Genomic DNA, 19,120 nt, shown 5'->3' with positions numbered 1-19,120 from the left:
TTGGACTTAAATGTTTTTTTTCTTAAATAAAAATTTGTCCTAAATTCTTTTCTCTTTTTAGTGTGATTATGAAAGCTCATCACATTTCTTATTATGCAATACTTCTTACTATTATGAGGAGTGGTCACATTTTATTCTTAATTCTAATCTTTGTAAAACAAGCACACAGAAAAGAAATTTAACAGGGCCATAAAAGAAATTCTCTATTAAATATTATACTTAAAACATTTGAAGTACAGAAAGTGGAATAAGAAGCTTAATGAAAAAAAATTCCAGGTGACTTAGAGAGAAAACTTTCAGAAAAAAAAAAAAGACTTGATTATCTGATAGAATCTTTTGTTTACAATATATTACAATTATATTTCATGTAATCAAGATTATACTCCCTCATTCCTCTCCTCTAAGACCCATCATTACTATTCTTTCTTTCCACTGCCCCTCTGCTCTCCACAGAGAAGAGGAATCCCCCTTTGGTACCACCCCACTCTGGGATATTTATCCTCATCAAGAACAAACACACCTCTTCCACTGAGGCTTAACCAGGCAGTTCAATCAGGGACCCAAAGTCCAGGAACTGAAATCTGGACAATCCACACTCCCCTTGTTAGGGGACTCACATGAAGACCAAACTGCACATTTGCTACAAAGTGCAGGATCTAAGTCCAACCCCTACCTGCTCACTGCTTGGTGTCTCAGGCCCTCTGAGCCCCCTCGGTCCTGTTAGTTGACTCTGTAGGTCTTCCTGTGGTGATATAGACTGCTCCAGCCTGCTCATTTTCCCCCCACTGCCCAACAAGACTTCCCTGATGTTTGTCTGCAAGTCTCTGCATCTGCGTCCATGTGCAGCTGAAGTTTCTCAGAAGGCAGTTATGCTAGGTTCCTCTCTGCAACCATAGCAGAGTATCAGGTGTGGCCTCTCAGATGGGATCAATCTCAAATTGAGGCAGTCATTGGTTGCATTTCCCTTCAGTATTTGCTACATTTTTATTCCTGTATAGCTTGTAGGTAGGACAAATTTGGGTTGAAGGATTTGGGAGTGATAGATATCTCCTCATTTCTCTTAGAAGTCCTGCTTGGATATAGGAGGTAGCCACTTTAGTCTCTATGCCCCATTTGGAAGTAATCATATCTAGGTTTACTACCATACACTTTGTTATACAACCCCCAACCCAGGCCTCCAGCTAGACAGGAGAGATGCCCCTCACCAATTCCTATACCTAGCACCAGCCTTCTCCTGTGCCCTCTCTCCCTACAACTTATCTCTAGACCTATTGCCTTTTTTACCTCCTCCCCTACCCAGTTCCCTCTTTACATCCACCTCCAGTGACTACTTTCTTTCCCCCTCTGAGTGAGATTCTGGCATCTTATTTTTGATTTACCTATTACCCAGTTTCTTTGGGTCAGTAGATTGTCTTATTACTATCCTGAAACTTTTAAAGCCAAAAATCTTGAATTTTATTTTAGAGACAAAGGACAGCTCAGTTTTTTTTTTAATTATTGAATATTCTCTGTATTTGCATTCAAATGTTATATCCTTTTCCCCAGCCCCATAGCCCCTTCCCCTTCCCTGGCTTCCATGAAGATTCTCCCAATTCCAACATCCAAATCCTACCTCAGCACCTAATATTCTCCTACACTGGGAAAACAAGCCTTCACTGGACCAAAGGCCTCTCTTCCCATTCATGCCAGACAATGGTATTCTCTGCTGCATATGCAACTGGAGCCATGAGTCTCTCTATGTATGCTACATTGTTGGCCCTGTGAAGTCTGCAGGGTTTGTTTTGTTGATAATGTTGGTTTCCCACAGGGTTACAAACCCTTTAAGCTCCTTCCGTCCTTTCTCTAGTTCCTGCATTGGGGTACCAATGCTAAGTCTGATTGTTAGTTGTAAGCATCCTCATCTCTATCATTATGGCTCTGGCAGGAACTCTGAGGAGACATCCATATCAGCCTCCTGCCAGTAAGCACTTCTTGGCATCAGCAATATTGCCTGGGTTTGGTGGCTGCATGAAATGGATCCCCGGGTGAGACAGTCTTTAGATGATCTTTTCTTCAATTCCTGCTCATCTATTTGTCCCATTATTTCTTCCCATGAATTTTTTGTTTTCCCTTCTAAGAAGGACTGAGGCTTTCACATTCTGGCCTTCCTTCTTCTTGAGTTTAATAAGGTCTGTGGATTATTTCTTGTTTTTTCCAAGCTTTGGGGATAGTATCCACTTATCAGTAAATGCATACCATCTGTGTCCCTTTGTGACTGGGTTACTTCACTCAGGATGATAGCTTCTGCTTCTATCCACTTGCCAAAAAGTTTTATGAAGTCACTGTTTTAAATAGCTGAGTAATACTTCATTGTGTATATGTACCACACTTACTGTATCCATTTCTCTGTTGAAGGACATTTGGATTCTTTTCAGCTTCTGCCAATTATATAAATAAGGCTGCTGTAAACATGATGGAGCATGTGTCCTGGTGATATTTTTAAGTGTCTTTTGGGTATCTTCACAGGAGTGGAGTAGCTGGTTCTTCAGGTAGTACTATGTCCAATTTTCTGAGGAACCACCAGGCTGACTTCCAGAGTGGTTGTACCAGCTTACGACCCCACCAACAGTGGAGGAGTTAGTGTTCCTCTTTCTTCACACTGTTGCTAGCATCTGCTGTCAACTGAACATTGGTTTTTAGCCATTATGACTGGTGTGAGGTGAAATCTCAGTAATTTCTATATGTGTGGGTTTTTTTTTTTTTTTTTTTTTTTTTTTTTTGTATTTCCCTGATTACTGGGATGTTGAATATTTCTTTAGGTCCTTCTCAGCCATTCAATATTCATCATTTGATAATTCTTGGTTTAGCTCTGTAGCCCATTTTTAATAGAATTTATTGATTCTCTGGAGTCTACTTTCTCATGTTTTTTGTATATTTTGGATATTAGCCCCCTATCAGATGTAGGATTGGTAAAGATATTTTCACAATCTGTTGGCTGCTGTTTTGTTTTCTTGACAGAGTCCTTTGCCTTACAGAAGATCTGCAATTTTATGAGGTTTCATTTGTTGATTCTTAATCTTAGAAAATAAGCCACTGGTGTTTTGTTAAGGAAAAGACTGTGTCCTCAAAAAATAGTGCTGGTTCAACTGGAAATCAGCATGTAGAAGAATACAAATCAATCCATTCTTATCTCCTTATACAAAGCTCAATTCCAAGTGAATCAAAGACCTCCACATAAAACCATTGATTATTTTTAGCTCCTTTGTCAAAGATCAAGTGGCCATAGATGTGTGGGTTCATTTTGGGTCTTCAGTCCTATTCTATTGATCTACCTGCCTGTCTTTGTACCAATAACATGCAGTTTTTAATCAAGATTAATTGTGTGCCTAGGTTCTTTTGGACTTGTTCTAAAGAGATTACTTTTGTGCATTTCCTGGGGTGAAGTTTCCCACCTTGTGTTGGAGTTTTCCATGTATTATCCTTTCTAGGACTGGATTTGTGGACATATATTGTGTAAATTTGGTTTTGTCCTAGAATATCATGGTTTTTCCATCTATGGCAATTGAGAGTTTTGCTGGATATAGTAACCTGAGGTGGCATTTGTATTGTCTCAGAGTCTGTATGACATCTGTCCATGATCTTGAAACACATGAGTCTAGGGGTACTATTCTTATTCAAATCATTACACCAGCTAATGACTTAACTTACCTTATGGCTTTTGAAAGAACAGAACAAAATATGGCTGATAATTGTAGGTGGAAAAAAATGACTGTGTGAAAAATGGAAAATAGCTCAAATTATAAAGAAGCAGGGAGACTAAGCGCTGGTTACATGAAAATTTTAAGATTGATAGGCATTTAGGGGAATTAACCAAGAAGAATTATTGAAACACATTTGAATTTTAAAAATTCCACTTAACTGAAAAGTAAAAAACGTATGTGAATTTCTAAGTGTGTGTGACCTACAAAAGTTAAACTCACATGAAGTAAATAACTTTCATAGACTCATTACAACAAATGAAATAGCAAGAGTAATTAAGTCTCTCAACTAAAATAAGTTCAGAGCCAGATGGAGCTGAAAGAATTTTATCAGCTCTCAAAAATGTAAAATCAATACTCTCCAATAATGCTATAATATAAAAAAGGAAACAAAACAGTTCCAAATATGTTTATAAAGCTAATATTACTTGATATCAAACAGAAAAGGAGCCAATAAAAATAAAGATATATAGAACAATAATCCTGAAAAACAAAGACCCTAATTTTACATTAGAAATGCAGGGATGGTTCAACAGATGTAAATCACTTAAAACAATCAACCACATAAATAGATTCAATGACAGAAACCACATGGTTATCTCATTAGCTTCAGAAAACTTCTTTCTGCCAAAATCCAATATTCTTAACTGTAAAGTTTCAGTAGTGTACAAAAGCGGTTACGTACACATCCAAAGATAAGAAAGACAAAGGATGACCCCTTTGGCAGCAGTAGAAGGGAATGCCCTTGGTCTTGTGAAGGCTTGATGTCCCAGCATATGGAAATGCTAGGGTAGTGAGGTGGGAATGGGAGTATGGGGGGTGGAAGTGGGTGGTTGGGGGAGTACCCTCATAGGGGAAGGGGCTCTGGAGGAGGGTAGACATAAAATTTTATGAAATTTTAAAGCATCTTTATAAAAGGTACAGTTTAAATAATATAAGTTTACAGATACTTGGTTTATGCTGAATGTTGTGAGATAGTAACAGCAGAATTATATTCAATAACCATGAAGACGATTGATAGGTTTTGCTAATTGGTGAATGAATGATTTTTTTTCTCAAGTTGGTACTATTGAATTACTAAAATAATTTTATAAGAGGAAAACCTGCCACTATTAAAGAGGTTGATTCACTAATAGAGGTGTTATATGTCAAGCAGAAACTAATCTATTTGAAAGAGAACAAACTTTGGCATTGCTGTATACCTTTTATGTATTCACAAGTCAAGAATTTATGGTATGTATTTGCAAAGTAAAGACAAATGTGCAGAAAATGTAACTTTGTTCTCACTTTCAAATACATTTCAGGATATTCATCATGTTTATTGAGAAGAAGTAACTACTCCTGTAGTTTTGGGGTCAGAGTGCCAAAAACCAGTTGTGCTTTTACCCAGCACTGAATTCCATAAAAATCCAAAGGTTTTTTCATAAGTATGAACAACTTGGAAAAAGGCATTCAATCAGTTGTCCAAGCCTATAATTTGAATAGAGCCAGGACATTCAGGAGTACTGTTCCTTAGATATAATACAAGAAGTGACAAAGACGTTATAGATCATGTCTTATGTGGTCATCTAAAATGTTGTTTCTCTAGTGCTCTCATCCAAATAATAATTGCTCAGTAATTGTTATGTGTATGTGAGTTTATGAGAGAGAGCAACAGAGAGCAACAGAGCAGGAGAGAGAGTGAGAAAGTAGGAGAAGGAGAGAGGGGGAGAGCAGAAAGTGAGGGAGAGAGAGAAAGAGGGGAGAGAGAGAGAGAGGGAGAGAGAAAGAGAAGGAAGGAGGGAAGGAGAGGGAGGGAGGGAGGGAGAGAAGGAGGGGGGAAGGAGAAAGAGAGGGAGAGAGAGGGAGAAGGGGGAAAGGGAAGGAGGAAGGGAGGGAGGAAGACAGAGGAAAAGTAGAAGGGGGAGGGAGAGAGGGAGGGAGGGAGAGAAGGAGGGAGGGAGGGAGAGGGGGTAAGAGAAGAAGGAAGAGAGAGTGGGAGGGAGGAAGACAGAGGGAGACCAGAAGGGGGAGGGAGAGAGGGAGGGAGGGAGGGAGGCAGGGAAGGAAAGAAAGGGAGAGAGAGGGGAGAGAGAGAAAGAGAAGTGAGAGAGGATTGACTACTAAAATTTCTATTTAGTATCATCTCTAAAAAACTAAAAACCTAAAAAAAGTTTAATACATGATGACAGAATAGGAAATCTTATTCACTATTTAATGTTATCCATCCTTTACATTAGTTTTAAGGATTAAATTTTTAGGAGAGCTTCAATTTTAAGTCATATATGACAAAATCTTCTATATTTATCAATATTATTTTCTTAGGTGGTAACTGACCCATTTCCTCACATTTCAAGGTCAAAAGAGCTTAAAGATTTTAACAGTTTAGATAATGTAGCAGCAGTAATTATGAGTAAAGGGCCTCAAAAATATTGAAAACTTGTCTTCTGTCTATTTTTCCTTAATTAAAATAATAGTCTCAAAAGTCTTGTCTTTGTGATGTCATTATACACACTGTAAATCTCCAGAATTTTCATAGTATCAGTGAAAACACACTCTCACTCAAGGAATCAACATTTTCTTATTTGATTTTACTGACTATATATAAAAGAATTTTTTATAATTATTAATAAAATGATAATTTTCATACAATGTTCAGCATGCTCATTTTAAACAAATAATGATCATTTTATTATAAATGTGCCCCGAATAGTGCAGATAATATACATGTAGTCAAAATTAAACGAGGAGAAACACAGACAAAACAACACCACAAAATCAAATTGTAGATTTCTTGACACTTAAATTTAACTGTTTTATATTTGTATATACTACATTCAGAATTTAAATTTCAAGTGTTTCATAGTCGCATAGGTGTATACATTAAATATTTATCCTGTTCTCCATTCATATATGCCTTTAACAGCTTGTCCACTTTATAGTTATAACCTTTCCCAAATGCCAATCTTGTCACATCAATCTTCTGCTTGAGATTCTTTTTGTTACATTGTTTCTTGAAGAAAAGTTGAAATGTCTTCACTTTTTAATGTTTAGTGTCTAGAATCTTTTTCTCATAGTTTTTTTCATGCCAAATAATTTACAGTTCCTTATTACAAGCCTAAATGCAATGACCATCACTCAAAGGCTTCAATGTTGCATGTAAATGTAGTTCATTTTTTCATTCAACTTTCCATGATATCCCAAAATGAAGCATATTGTATTGTTTTTATTATTTATATTATCATTAGTCTTCATAGAAAGAGACAACTAAAAATACCATGTATGTGTGTGTGAGTGTGTGTGTGTATGTGTGTGTGTGTGTGTGTGTGCTTGTGCACATATGGTACTTAATATGTGTCTGGATATAGAAAGGAAGAGAAAAAGACAGATGCAGTAATTTTAAATGTAGACTATTGAAAGTGCAAACGTAAGGACAAACAGAAAAGAATTTTGTTCCTAAGGAATATTTGGACACGTGCAACATTGTTTTCTATGAAGTGAATGGAAACTTTGGTTGTTGTCTGTAATATTTACAATATTATAAAAGAGCCGATAGCTTGGGAATTTATCTCCAATTCACTGTAAATTTTCTCTTATCAAATATATTCTATTTTCATTATGTACAATCCCTTTGTAAATAAAACATAAATTTATCTCCTCCCCAGGAAGGCTTTAAAAGACAGCCTATCTAATTAACTAACATTGAGGTATATATCACTCTTAGGATTAAACTTTGTACTCGACAAGTAAAAGTCAAAAAAGGTTGAGCAGATGTCAGAGAATTGAATGGATGGTTTCTGTGACCTTTCTCAGTCAGTTTTCTTTATGTATTACCTAGTTATCCTTTAGCAATACCATCCTCTCTGTCCCATACTCACTCTAAAATTCCAGCACTACTAATGCTAAATATAAGCCATGCAGACCTGTGCCATTAGTTTCCATTACTGACATTTTAATAAATAACATTGCAATACATCAATTATAGCACATATGTTTGTATTTTCTATCTCTCATATTATTGTCTAATACAAGGATTTTGTTTCAAGCGAACTGTCTACTATAACTTTCCCACTATAATATATGCAAACGTTCCACAGAGTGTCTGATGTAGTAAAGCAAGAACTTTGGGGCCTGGATTGCTATTGTTTTTCATTATTTCAAATGACTTATGACAATTTTTACTAGTTTCTCAGCAACCTTTCTATAATAAATCCCATAATAGTCTTTCCCCCAGTAGGCTACATCAGTCCTATTCACCCAGATCCCTTTTGAACCCAGCTGCAAATAATGTGACTAGATCTAATACAGTAATTGTGGGAGACAAGCTGTTAGTTTAAGTTGAGCAGGTTTATCTCAGTAAGTCTCATTAAATATTTCAGTGGTTTCCTACTCCTCTCTAAATTAAGCATCTAATTTTTCCTAGTACCATTTTACCTAGAGAAAAACTATTAATGACAAATATCATCATAAAAGTCAAAGATTGCATGTCTATAGTACTTGAATCTTACTGAAAATAATTCTGTGTGGGAAAATACTTAAGCCTAGACACCATCATTCAGTATCATCTGATTATCTGGAAACATACAAAAAATGGTGGAAGTGAGGGTAGCTGCTTTCTTTCATTAATTCTTATGATATGGATAAGCATAGCATAAGGTGTATTTTAGGAGACACATGTAAAGTTAAGTCACCCTTCTTCTCAAAATGGAACAGGCCGGGAGAAGGAAAGAAAACAACAAGTATACACATAGACAATGATGTTCCTCAGAATTAAGGAGTAATGGGAGCAGTCAGAGAGAGGCTTCTTATTTCTTCTCACCAGAATTAATAGCGTAGGCACAAAGCTTAACTTCTGCTTTTCCTGTGTGTCTCCCCTTATCTTCAATACACACACACACACACACACACACACACACATATATATACAGATATCATGAAATGAAAAAAGGAATGCATGGAGCCAACTTGAGAAATTTTATAAGAGTAAACAAACAATTATCACATGTTTTCCTTTTTATGCCCTCTTTTTTGTACATGCATATGAAATTCTCCTTTCATTTCTATTATTGGATGTGAAATATAAACTCATTTGCATGGTATATCTCTCCACATATCATTTGGACATATATGGACACATCTAATTTCCTAGTAATATTTTTATATTAATAATTAAGAATTTAACAGTATATACTTTTTAAGTAAGTATGGAATAAAATACCTACTTTTGAGGAAGAAGGGAATTGTGTATTTAAACATTTTGCATATGTACTTATTTTTTACATATTTGTTTTCTGGTCACTATTAGGTAAATGTTTAAACTTACATTTTAAGGACAAGTAGAGTAAATACATACAAAGTATATAGTGTCTGCTTTAAAATTAATATTATTTCATATGATTTATAGAAAGAGCATGACTATGAAACTACTGGTTCAGACATGAAATATTGGAAGAATATATATTACATTTCTCTCATAAACATACCTCTGAAACTTTCCTATATATATAAAGTAAATGCTGCATTTTCTTTGCTTGGGAATTACTGTTGATTCCAAATGCTTCTCTATTTGAATGTCATATTGAGAGATCTTTGTAGAGAGAAGTAGAAAGACATATGATGCTTGCAAATGTTTGCATTTGAAAATCTATGTAGTGGGTTTTCCATGTCTTGGAAGAGAACTGTGTTTAGTAATAACAAAGAGCTTCACTCATGTTTTGTGGATTTCTACAAGTGATGTGTAGTTGGGGTTTCCTAAATGTAAAGCCATGATGGAGGCTAGGTGTTTATCTTTTACATGTTAGGTTAACTTTGACCAGCACATAAAACAGTAAATGATAATCTAACAAGAAAGGTAATAGTCTCGAGATTGTCAAAAACATTTTCTTGATTTCATTTTTGATCATTATAAATAAGTCTTTTTTACATATTTTTTCATAAAATTTATTATTTATAATATCATCCATATATTTACCTTTAAATGTAGTATTTTCATTGTGATGAACAAAAACGTCTTTTCAATGTTACATAATATTCCAACTATTTTCAGTGCAAATACATTGTTACTCGATATGTGAATTCATTATCATTTTAAATAATTCAGGTTATGGGATTAATTTTGTATGTCAAATAACTTGACACAGACAATAATTTGATTAATATTGGTTTTATGATAATTTTACTGATAGTATTGGTTTAGTAGATGTGCCACTAAATTTGCTGAAAAAATTCTTATGAATTTCAGTTTTAGTGAAAATTTTATCTGTTCACTTTTGACATGTACCAACAAGACAGTTTGTGCTCAATGCATAATAGGCAGTTCAACTGGAAACTTAACATTTATTTATATTTGCTATTAAGCATATAAGACAGAGATATATTAGGAATATGAACATTTAGCAATACAAATTAATGTCAAGTTCTCAATTATATTTTACATCACTATGTACTTACCTAGATTCCTTACAGATCATGATTCCATTAGATATTTGTTACTTAACCAGTTCTTTCAAAATTTCAGCAATGTAACTATTCTCACATTTTATCACTTCAGTACCAAACACAAGCTATAGTATGTTTGATTTTTAATGTTGCTGCTTAATTACCAGGGTAAATTCATATTTATTGAGAAAGTTTAAGCTGAAAATAGATTGAACTTAAAAGTAGATTGAACATTAATTTCATTTTCAATATAAATGATACCTTCATAATATCGACATAGAATTGTTCCAAAGTCTATTGGTTAATTCTGCTTAGATGGTAACGTTAAATGCTTCTGGAAAGTGACAGTTTTATAGAAAGAAACTTATTTAAAAACACAGCTTTCCATCTTTTTAAAGACTTCTTGTCTCAGTTCACACTTTTTTGATTTGAACATTTACACAAACATATTTTTGGATGAATTCAAATTACTTAACCCAAGTGGACACAGTATACCTGAAACACAAAATTCTCAGCTACAATGAACATGCACCTATTATTACATTCTTTATGCAAAATTCTCAGGTAAAATGTACTAAGTAAGAAAATACCCATCAGCCATGAGAAATCAGAGGCATCCTATAATTTTACACATCAAGTTCAATGGCCTTGGTAGTGTTCTCACTTGTTGGATTTTTCTCTTGCAAACCCATGGAAGTAATGTTTGATACAAGGAAAAGAAGAAACTAAAAATTGAAACAAATGATCAAAAATTTATAGAATATGTAAAGGATGACTCAAATATCATTGGAAATTAGAAGTATTTTGATTTTCTTTTGGCTTTGTTTTAATTTGGATAGAAATGAATGTGGTCTTTGTTTTGCATGCTTTCACTTTAAATGTTTACTACATTTTCCACCATGACATATCATTATTATTATTATTATTATTATTTACTTTGTATACTTTCACAGACATGTTTCAAATAAAATAATGGAATAAATGACAAGACTGGGGAAGACAATCTGCAAAAAGAGATGCTCAAACAAACACATATGAAAATCTTCTTTTACTGTTAATGCACATTTCATGTATTCATTTTTTTAAGTTTTTGGGACCTATAATCAAGTTTAGCACAATATTTTATAAATTGAATAATAATTAGAAATCAATGTATCATAATATTTGCAATGAAAATAATAAAAGAATTACAAAAATGCCTTATTATAAGAGAGTATTTTGTAATTCTCTAACTTCTACAATGGCTAACCTTTATTGTCTCACATAGTTACTGTTAATATTATAGAACTTTTACAACTATAAATTTTATTAAAATGAACCACAAATCAGCACTGAAAACTGTACATACCCTTTCTGAATTTTATAACTTGCATGTGTAACATGTGTCGTTCTCCATTTTCATGATTCGAAATGTGACGCATACTCATGATTTGAAAAAAAGCATGTTCTCTGTATGTAAATCATTTCATTTTTTTAGTTTGTTCTATGGAGGAAATGTCTGTTAATAATAATAAATTTATAATTTAGATATGTTTCATGTTGTCAATAGTATTATAAACTATAACTCAATTTACCTACTTACAAGGCAACCTAATTTTGTTAAGCCACATTTTATAGATATGATTCTATTTTATGTGATGAACAGACTTTTTTGGATGTACAATTTTTTCTTTAATTTGGGTGTATGTCTTGTTATGTTTTACTGTGCTGTGAAAGGTAATGATTTTGCAACTGTAGGCATAATTCGTGTTCTAAAGAGACAACTATTAGATTTAATATCAGATAAGATATTTTTCATATTTAATTCTGCCTTCTTGATGTGCTTCATTTTAAGGGTTTTGTCAAAATTGGTTTTGGCCAGATGCAACAGTTACATGGGTGAACCTGATAAATGAACTTAAGTTTTAAAATTTAATATTTACATAATAAAAACCATGTTTCATACACTGACAGATATAAATATTATTATTCTGAATTGGTTTATGTTTGGCATAAAAACAATAAATAAAATATAATATGGATTTTTTCCTGCCTTAGTAGAGTAGTCACTTTGATTCTGATATCTACCTCTGTTATATGTAATTATTTTGTGTACTTTCATGAAATCATATTTAATTTTCCCTTTAGAGATGTCTCAGTACTGCAATTAATCCCAGCAAAGCAGCAGATTATATGATCTCATTCTGAAGGGCTAAAAATATACTTAATAGATTGCTACTAAGTATTTAGATTGCACACTTTCTCAAAGTGATGTTTTTGAAACTCTAGGTCACAGTTAACCTGCCTCCTATTCCAATTCCTTTGTACCACGAGAGTATGAGAAATGTGACTTTTCCATGGTAATTATTTGCAGTCACATTTCATTTCAATCATTCTACTTAATGATGATCTCTTTTTGGTCTTATCATTAAATCCATTCATTAATTTCTACTTACTTCAATAATTTGGAGTGCCTATTGTGTTTCAGGCATGCATCTACCAATAGGTCTAGAGTTGTGAACAGATACCCAAAGCCCAAAATCGATGCTGTTCTTACATTCTAGGGTGTCGATTGAAGGAGAGGGAAATGTGTGAGACATAACCGATTTATAAATATCTGGTGAAGCACATGCTTGGCCAGACTTTGGTTTCTTAGAAACGAAGTTTTCTTTCTTGCTTCACCATTAACTCTTACTATATTTAGGCAATAAAGAAGTAAATGATCCATCACTGTGAACCACTGCTCAGAGTTAAGTGTCTGAGGCTCAAGCCTTCAAGACTAGCTTGCACAAAGGAATGTTCTCTAAATTATACAAATATATGCTTGAATTTCCAGTGGAATCTGAATGAATATCTATATCCTGGGGGATGATAGAAAGTGGTTCTTGGAATCAGACAATACATTTTCTCATGATTAATTAGACACACAGTCAAAGCCTGTTTTCAGAAATAAGAATTATGAAAACATGGTTACTCACATGCACCCTTTTGCTGCCTAATCATGACAGCTTTGTTGTGGGTGTATTCGTTCATTGTTGGAAGACTTCGATACTCATATTTTAGAGTACAGGTTCTATTATATTTTGTGCTTTTAGTAAGACAGTTTTATAGTTAAATTTATGCACTGAAAATCAAAGGCTTGCATCAGGAAAAGTGATTCATTGGTTACAAGCACTTCCTGCAAAGTGTGTGAGGTAAACCAGAGCTCAGTTACCAGAACCCACCTGAGACATCTCTGATATCTTCGTATCCTACCCAGAAGAAACACACATACACACACACACACACACACACACACACACAAACACACACACACACACTTAAAATTACAAATCTAATATTGGACACTACAGTGAAGCAAAAAAATATGTTTAAATATTAGCTTAATAATCTGGTTTTCCTGTCACTCGAATGCAGAAAGGCTAATTAAGTTCCCAATCAAATAATAACTTTTAATAAAAATGAGAATATCATTTCATAGAAATTCCTCATCATGCCAATTAGTCCACCAAGGTCCTATAAACAGTTCTCAATTGTTTCTATGAGTAGAGTATCCTTATTAAATTTTATTTTAGTAGGGGGCACAGACTTATTTGAGCAGCTCTTGTATATGTAGTAGATTGGAAATTCTACACCATGATACAGGCACTTCATTCTTTTCTGATTAATATTTTCAAATGCATCAATTATTGAATATAATATGTTTATTGGCATATAAGATTTATCTTAGTTTCTCCGTGTGTAATTATTATATATTTTTTGTGAAGCTCTAATGAGTTTGAGAGGGAATCTAGCAATTCATAATTTATGGCATTTCTACTTATTCTTTCCTGCCAGCAAGTAAGGACTCCATATTTGTTTACCTTACGTTTTGAGTTTTAGGCAAATAGAATCATCACACCTAGTATGTGTGGATGGCTTAAGAAAAGAAAAACATAGCTGGATCTCTAGCAACTGTTTAACTGGTTTCTATTTAATCCTTTGGTGTGGATAAGCAACCTAACATCTGCTTGTATTAAAGTTCTAGTTAAAACCGGTAATCAGAAGTACAAGATACTGAGAAGTATATATGAAAGTATATATGCTACTCACTTACTTTAAAAATGTTCAGAACTTAATTTTTTTAAACCAATAGCCAATATCAAAGGAAATGGAGAGAAACTTGAAGCAATCCCATTAAAATCAGTGACAAGGCAAGGCCGTTCACTCTCTCCTGACCTATTCAATATAGTGCTGGGAGGATTTCTAGCCAGAGCAATTAGACAATAAAAGGAGATCAAAGGGATACAAATTGAAAAGGAAGAAATCAAAACATCACTATTTGCAGATGAGATGATAATATGCATAATTGACCCCAATATTTTGGCCAGAGAGCTCCTGTATGTAATAAAAAGTCTTCAGCAAAGGGGCTAGATATAAAATGAACTCTAATGAATCAGAAGTCTTCCACTAACCCATGGATAAGTGGGCTGAGTAAAAAATTAGGAAAATGAGATGCTTCATAGTACTTAGAAAATTTCTATGAATAACATTTCAGTCTTTATTAATATCTCAAACTGCAGAGCTGAATGATTACTTTTTTTGATAAGAATGTAGATTCCTATATCTTCATTAGGTTCCATGCTTCTATAACAAGATTGGTTATTATTCCTTAAGAAACATGCCATATCTAGAAAGTACAACCCTTCTAGATATTAAGTGAAAGAAAAATGAAAGTCTTGCTTTGTCAATTTAATAAAGAGAATTGGGTAGTGTACTATTTACAATTATAATAAATAGGGGTAAAATACATACACAAATAAATCTGTGTTTATAAAGAAGCTACATACATATAATATATATATATATATATATATATATATACATATATATATATATATATAATGTCTGTATAAATAATTCCATTTGCTCTTGGTTGTTTTCACTAAAAAAGTAACTTGCTTAATTTTATTCATGTAAGAAACTGTCCCTCTAAATGATTCCATTGGCTTTTGGTCATTTTCACTAAATAAAATAACTTGTTTAACTTTTTTCTATTAAGAGTTGTTACCTAAAAATTTACCTTCAAACATGAAAGATGTTAATTGATTTCACTAATTTTAGAGAGCATATAAAGACATACAAAGAAATATCTCATGAGCTCCAATTCTTTACCAGGTTGGATACTTGCCTGTCGAATGAGATTGGGATGAACATTAATTAATACATGACAATTTTGAGTCTCAGATTTTCATCCCTCTTTTTCATGCTTTGATTTCAATTTTTTCACTTGCTCTTTTTTTTTTTAATGGAAAAGTTTTATATTTTCCAAGATATTTGAACTGATTTAAACCAAACTATTCAAAGCATAATTTTGAGAAAAGTGTTGTTACCAAATGATCTATTCTGTCAAAAATTTATCTGCTCAAATTTATCTGATGACCTCAAATGAAATCAAAACATTGATTGAGGGACCCATAAGAAATTTTTTTCTTCTACCTTCATCCACCTGAATGTCTTCTGTTAGGATGTTTATTTTATGTGTAATGGCTTTCATAGACTGATAAAAACAATATCCTGGGGTGAGCTTGTATGTTTTCCTTGTCATGTTTATTATCCTTAAGGTAATCGTAGAAAATATAATTGATTAAACTTATCAGAAAACTATAACATTTAAAAGAAAGAGTTAGCATCTAGTGCTACTGTGTCCCACAGGTTCTTCTCCATTGACCCTCACTGCCTCCATTGGTGAGTTAGCGGAACATATCAGGACTACCACTGGTGCTATTGCTGTTGCTAGCACTCCTGCAGATGTTACAGTATCCAGTGTTACAGCTGTCACCAGCCATAGACTTTCCGAGGAACAGCGAGTGCAAGGAAGGAGTCTCAGTGATTCAGGTCTGGATCCCAACACATCCGAGGACCAGCTTTCTCCTCATCAAGCAGACACACAAAGTACAAGCAGAAGACCACGAAATGCTGAACAGATAGAAAGAACTAAAGAACTTGCAGTTGTTACTCATAGAGGTATCGGTGTTATTTTCCTTGTGCCCATTTAGTTACAGCCGAGGCTATATTTGGTGATGATTCTAACTAGAAAATGAGTTGTAAGAGAGCCATGGTATACAAAATGAAGGAAATGCTATGTCCTTCAGATGCCTTCCCCTTTATCTTATAATTTTGCCAACTCGATAAAAAAACATAATTTGAAGTAGCTGAACAATAAAGATAAAAAGAACTAAACTATAATAAATTGGAAGAAAAGTTTAAAAAAAAAGGAAATCAAACTACAACACAATCTATTCAGAGGTAGTGTTAACAGTAGAACGCAGTATTTTCAAAAGGGAAAAGTCAAATGAGAGTTAAATACCTGTCCATATTACTTACCACCCCATACAATTTTAAGAAATGAAACAACCATTTTCTATAAATAAATGCACACACAGAATCTATTCAGTGTAGGGATTATCGATATTTTCATAAAGTTTGAACGTGTAAATTAATAATTTAAAAAATTGCATATTTTATAAAAATAAAATCATATCTGGTGATTTCTTTGTATAACTTCATGACATAATTTTAAATAAACTATTGTCTGTCATTCAATTATACAAATATATTATTTTAATTTTGAAAATATAATAGCTATGCTTTGTGCTATAAATCCAAAAGTAAAATACAGTTAAATTATGTTTTACTTTTAGAACAAATACATTTTAAAAAATTCAACTCAATTAGTGCATGTAACTTTGGATAGGGTAGGAAATACAGGAATCTGATATCTTTCTATGAGGTGAAATATTAAATATAAAAAAGAAAACTCTCGCGTCAAAAGAAAATAAAGTTCACGTCTATCAAGATGTGCATTAATCTACTGAACACACTGAATAAATTCCTCTTCAGGCTCATATATGTTCTTTAATCTGTACATGGTTCATTAGTGTAGATGTTAATGGTTTTCATAGACCATGGTAAAAATAATTTTTAAGAATGAGTTTGAGCACCCATTCTGAGAAATTAAGAACTGCTGACATAAGACAGCAGAAAAGCAAAGCAAAGAAACTACATCACAGAGAGTTTATTTCCTTTAATTTATCTTGGAAATACTTGTGAAAGTTCCTTAAATCATATATTTGAAAGAAAAATTTTATCACCCAGTAATTTGTTTTAAAGAAGTTTATTAGCATTATCTTGTTCATCTTTTGACATCCTACTACAAATACTATTACTAATAAAGAAGAATTACATTTAAATTTAATAAAAAATATCCTCTTACTATGGGTACTGAACTACTTCACGATGATCACTATTAAAAAAAGAAACAGGAAGCCAGATGACTTATGGGGTCTATTATATAAATAAAATATGAAAATTAAGTCTTGCTCAAATTTTCTATCATCTTTAGTGAAAAACAGTGGAATTGACACTAATAGTTTATAGATATTAGAGTAATAACTACACCAAATTTAAATAGAGAAGATAAATTATTAGAGTAAGTAGCAGTAGTAAATTCATTTCCTATAAAATGCAAATATATTTCTATAAACATTAGCATCAGGAGAGTTCTTCTGATAGGCCTGAAACCATGTCTCAGCTAATGTTAGAATCTTCCAGTAGTTTCAAAATCTTGTTTCCTATCTATATCAATATTAAAGTGATTTTATTTATTAGTCATTCTGTGACACAATCTGCCTTGGAACATTCTAGATTTTCTATGTTGACACAATAGAAAATGATTATAACAAGGCATTTATTTGCTTTATTTATTATTATTTTCAGCCAATTAAATTGTTACCTCTCTACCAAATAAAGTCTAATCAATGTAGTTCTTACATTATCTGATAATTCTTCAATTGATTCTATTCATCCACTGTATTTTTATCTTTAGAACAAAATTACTAATATGAGGTAAATATTCCCAATGTCTATTACTTTAAGAGTAATGTGTTCCTAATATTCTCTTTGAATATTGTTTTGAAAACTGTAGAATACTAGCTACATTTTCTGACAATAAACGTTCTTCCATGTTACTTTTATTAGACGTAATTTATGCTCATTGTAACTAGTAAGATTTCAATGCATACTATTAAACCTTACAAAACATCAAGTACTGACAAAATATATTTATAGTTTTCTGCAAATTGTTTTTAAAATCTGTACATTTATCTCTGTTTTTTAAAATAAAATTGTTCAATGAAAAAAAAAAGAGAAAACCAAACCAAAACAAACAAAAAACCCCAAAAACACTTTTCATCAACTGTTTTTAACAACTCCGAATACTTAAATGGTGTTTAGGGGATATCAAAGCCATGTTATTTTTAAAAAGTCAATTAGTTTAGCTCATATTATATATCTGTGCTTCCTAAGAAACAGGGTCATTTTTCCCAGGCATAAATAACATGGATCCTACCTTCAAAAGGCTGATTTTGATAGAATACGTAGAGAAAAAGAACCTGGTCTTACAAAAATATTTGATAACACGCATGACTATTTAGAATAAGAAACATGTTGTAGAGTGCATGGATCATTAAAAATAATCAACTCACTGCAAATCACTTCGTTCATTGTCTCTTGTATTATCTGTCTTCTAGAGGTTTGCCTAAAAGGTAAATTCTGTTTGGCAAACCTTTACTGATGGTTTGGGAGCTTATAATGTGATCGTTGCCCCACATTTATCCCCTACAACTCTAACAAACAGTGTAGCTTCTTTCTTCCTTCTTTCCATTCTCTCTGTCATTTTATCACCCAGATTTAAATTTCCAAATGTATTTTGTTTTTGTTTGTCTAACACACCTTGTTTATTCTCTTCAAATTATTTTGATTATGAATTTTATTTTTGCAAATTTTAATATAATTACATATTTTTTCACTTCCCCTCATCACCCTGCTAATCTTCCCATAAGCAATTCTCTTGTCTTTCTCAAATTTATGACCTTTTTTTTGTTAATTGCTATATGCAGGAGCACATACATATTTAGAGATTATATGCATAGACAGCATATATGTAT

General features: G+C 32.9%; 1 protein-coding gene across 3 annotated transcripts in view; it reads left to right on the top strand.

The window, feature by feature from the left end:
• Positions 1-19,120, top strand: part of CSMD3 (CUB and Sushi multiple domains 3) — a gene marked incomplete at both ends in the record, with an annotated part of 1,162,760 nt that overhangs the window by 424,519 nt on the left and 719,121 nt on the right. The window contains one exon of one of the 3 annotated variants that reach the window (XM_080909301.1): positions 15,828-16,139. The exons of the other annotated variants lie outside the window; for them this stretch is intronic. Within the exon in view, the coding sequence (XP_080765427.1) occupies positions 15,828-16,139 (312 nt within the window). The remainder of the gene's footprint in view (positions 1-15,827; positions 16,140-19,120) is intronic. 3 annotated transcript variants of the gene reach the window in all.

The sequence above is a fragment of the Micromys minutus genome (assembly GCF_963924665.1).
Source record: "Micromys minutus genome assembly, chromosome: 33".
In the NCBI taxonomy this organism is placed as follows: domain Eukaryota; kingdom Metazoa; phylum Chordata; class Mammalia; order Rodentia; family Muridae; genus Micromys; species Micromys minutus.
This window is presented reverse-complemented; position numbering and strand designations above follow the sequence as displayed.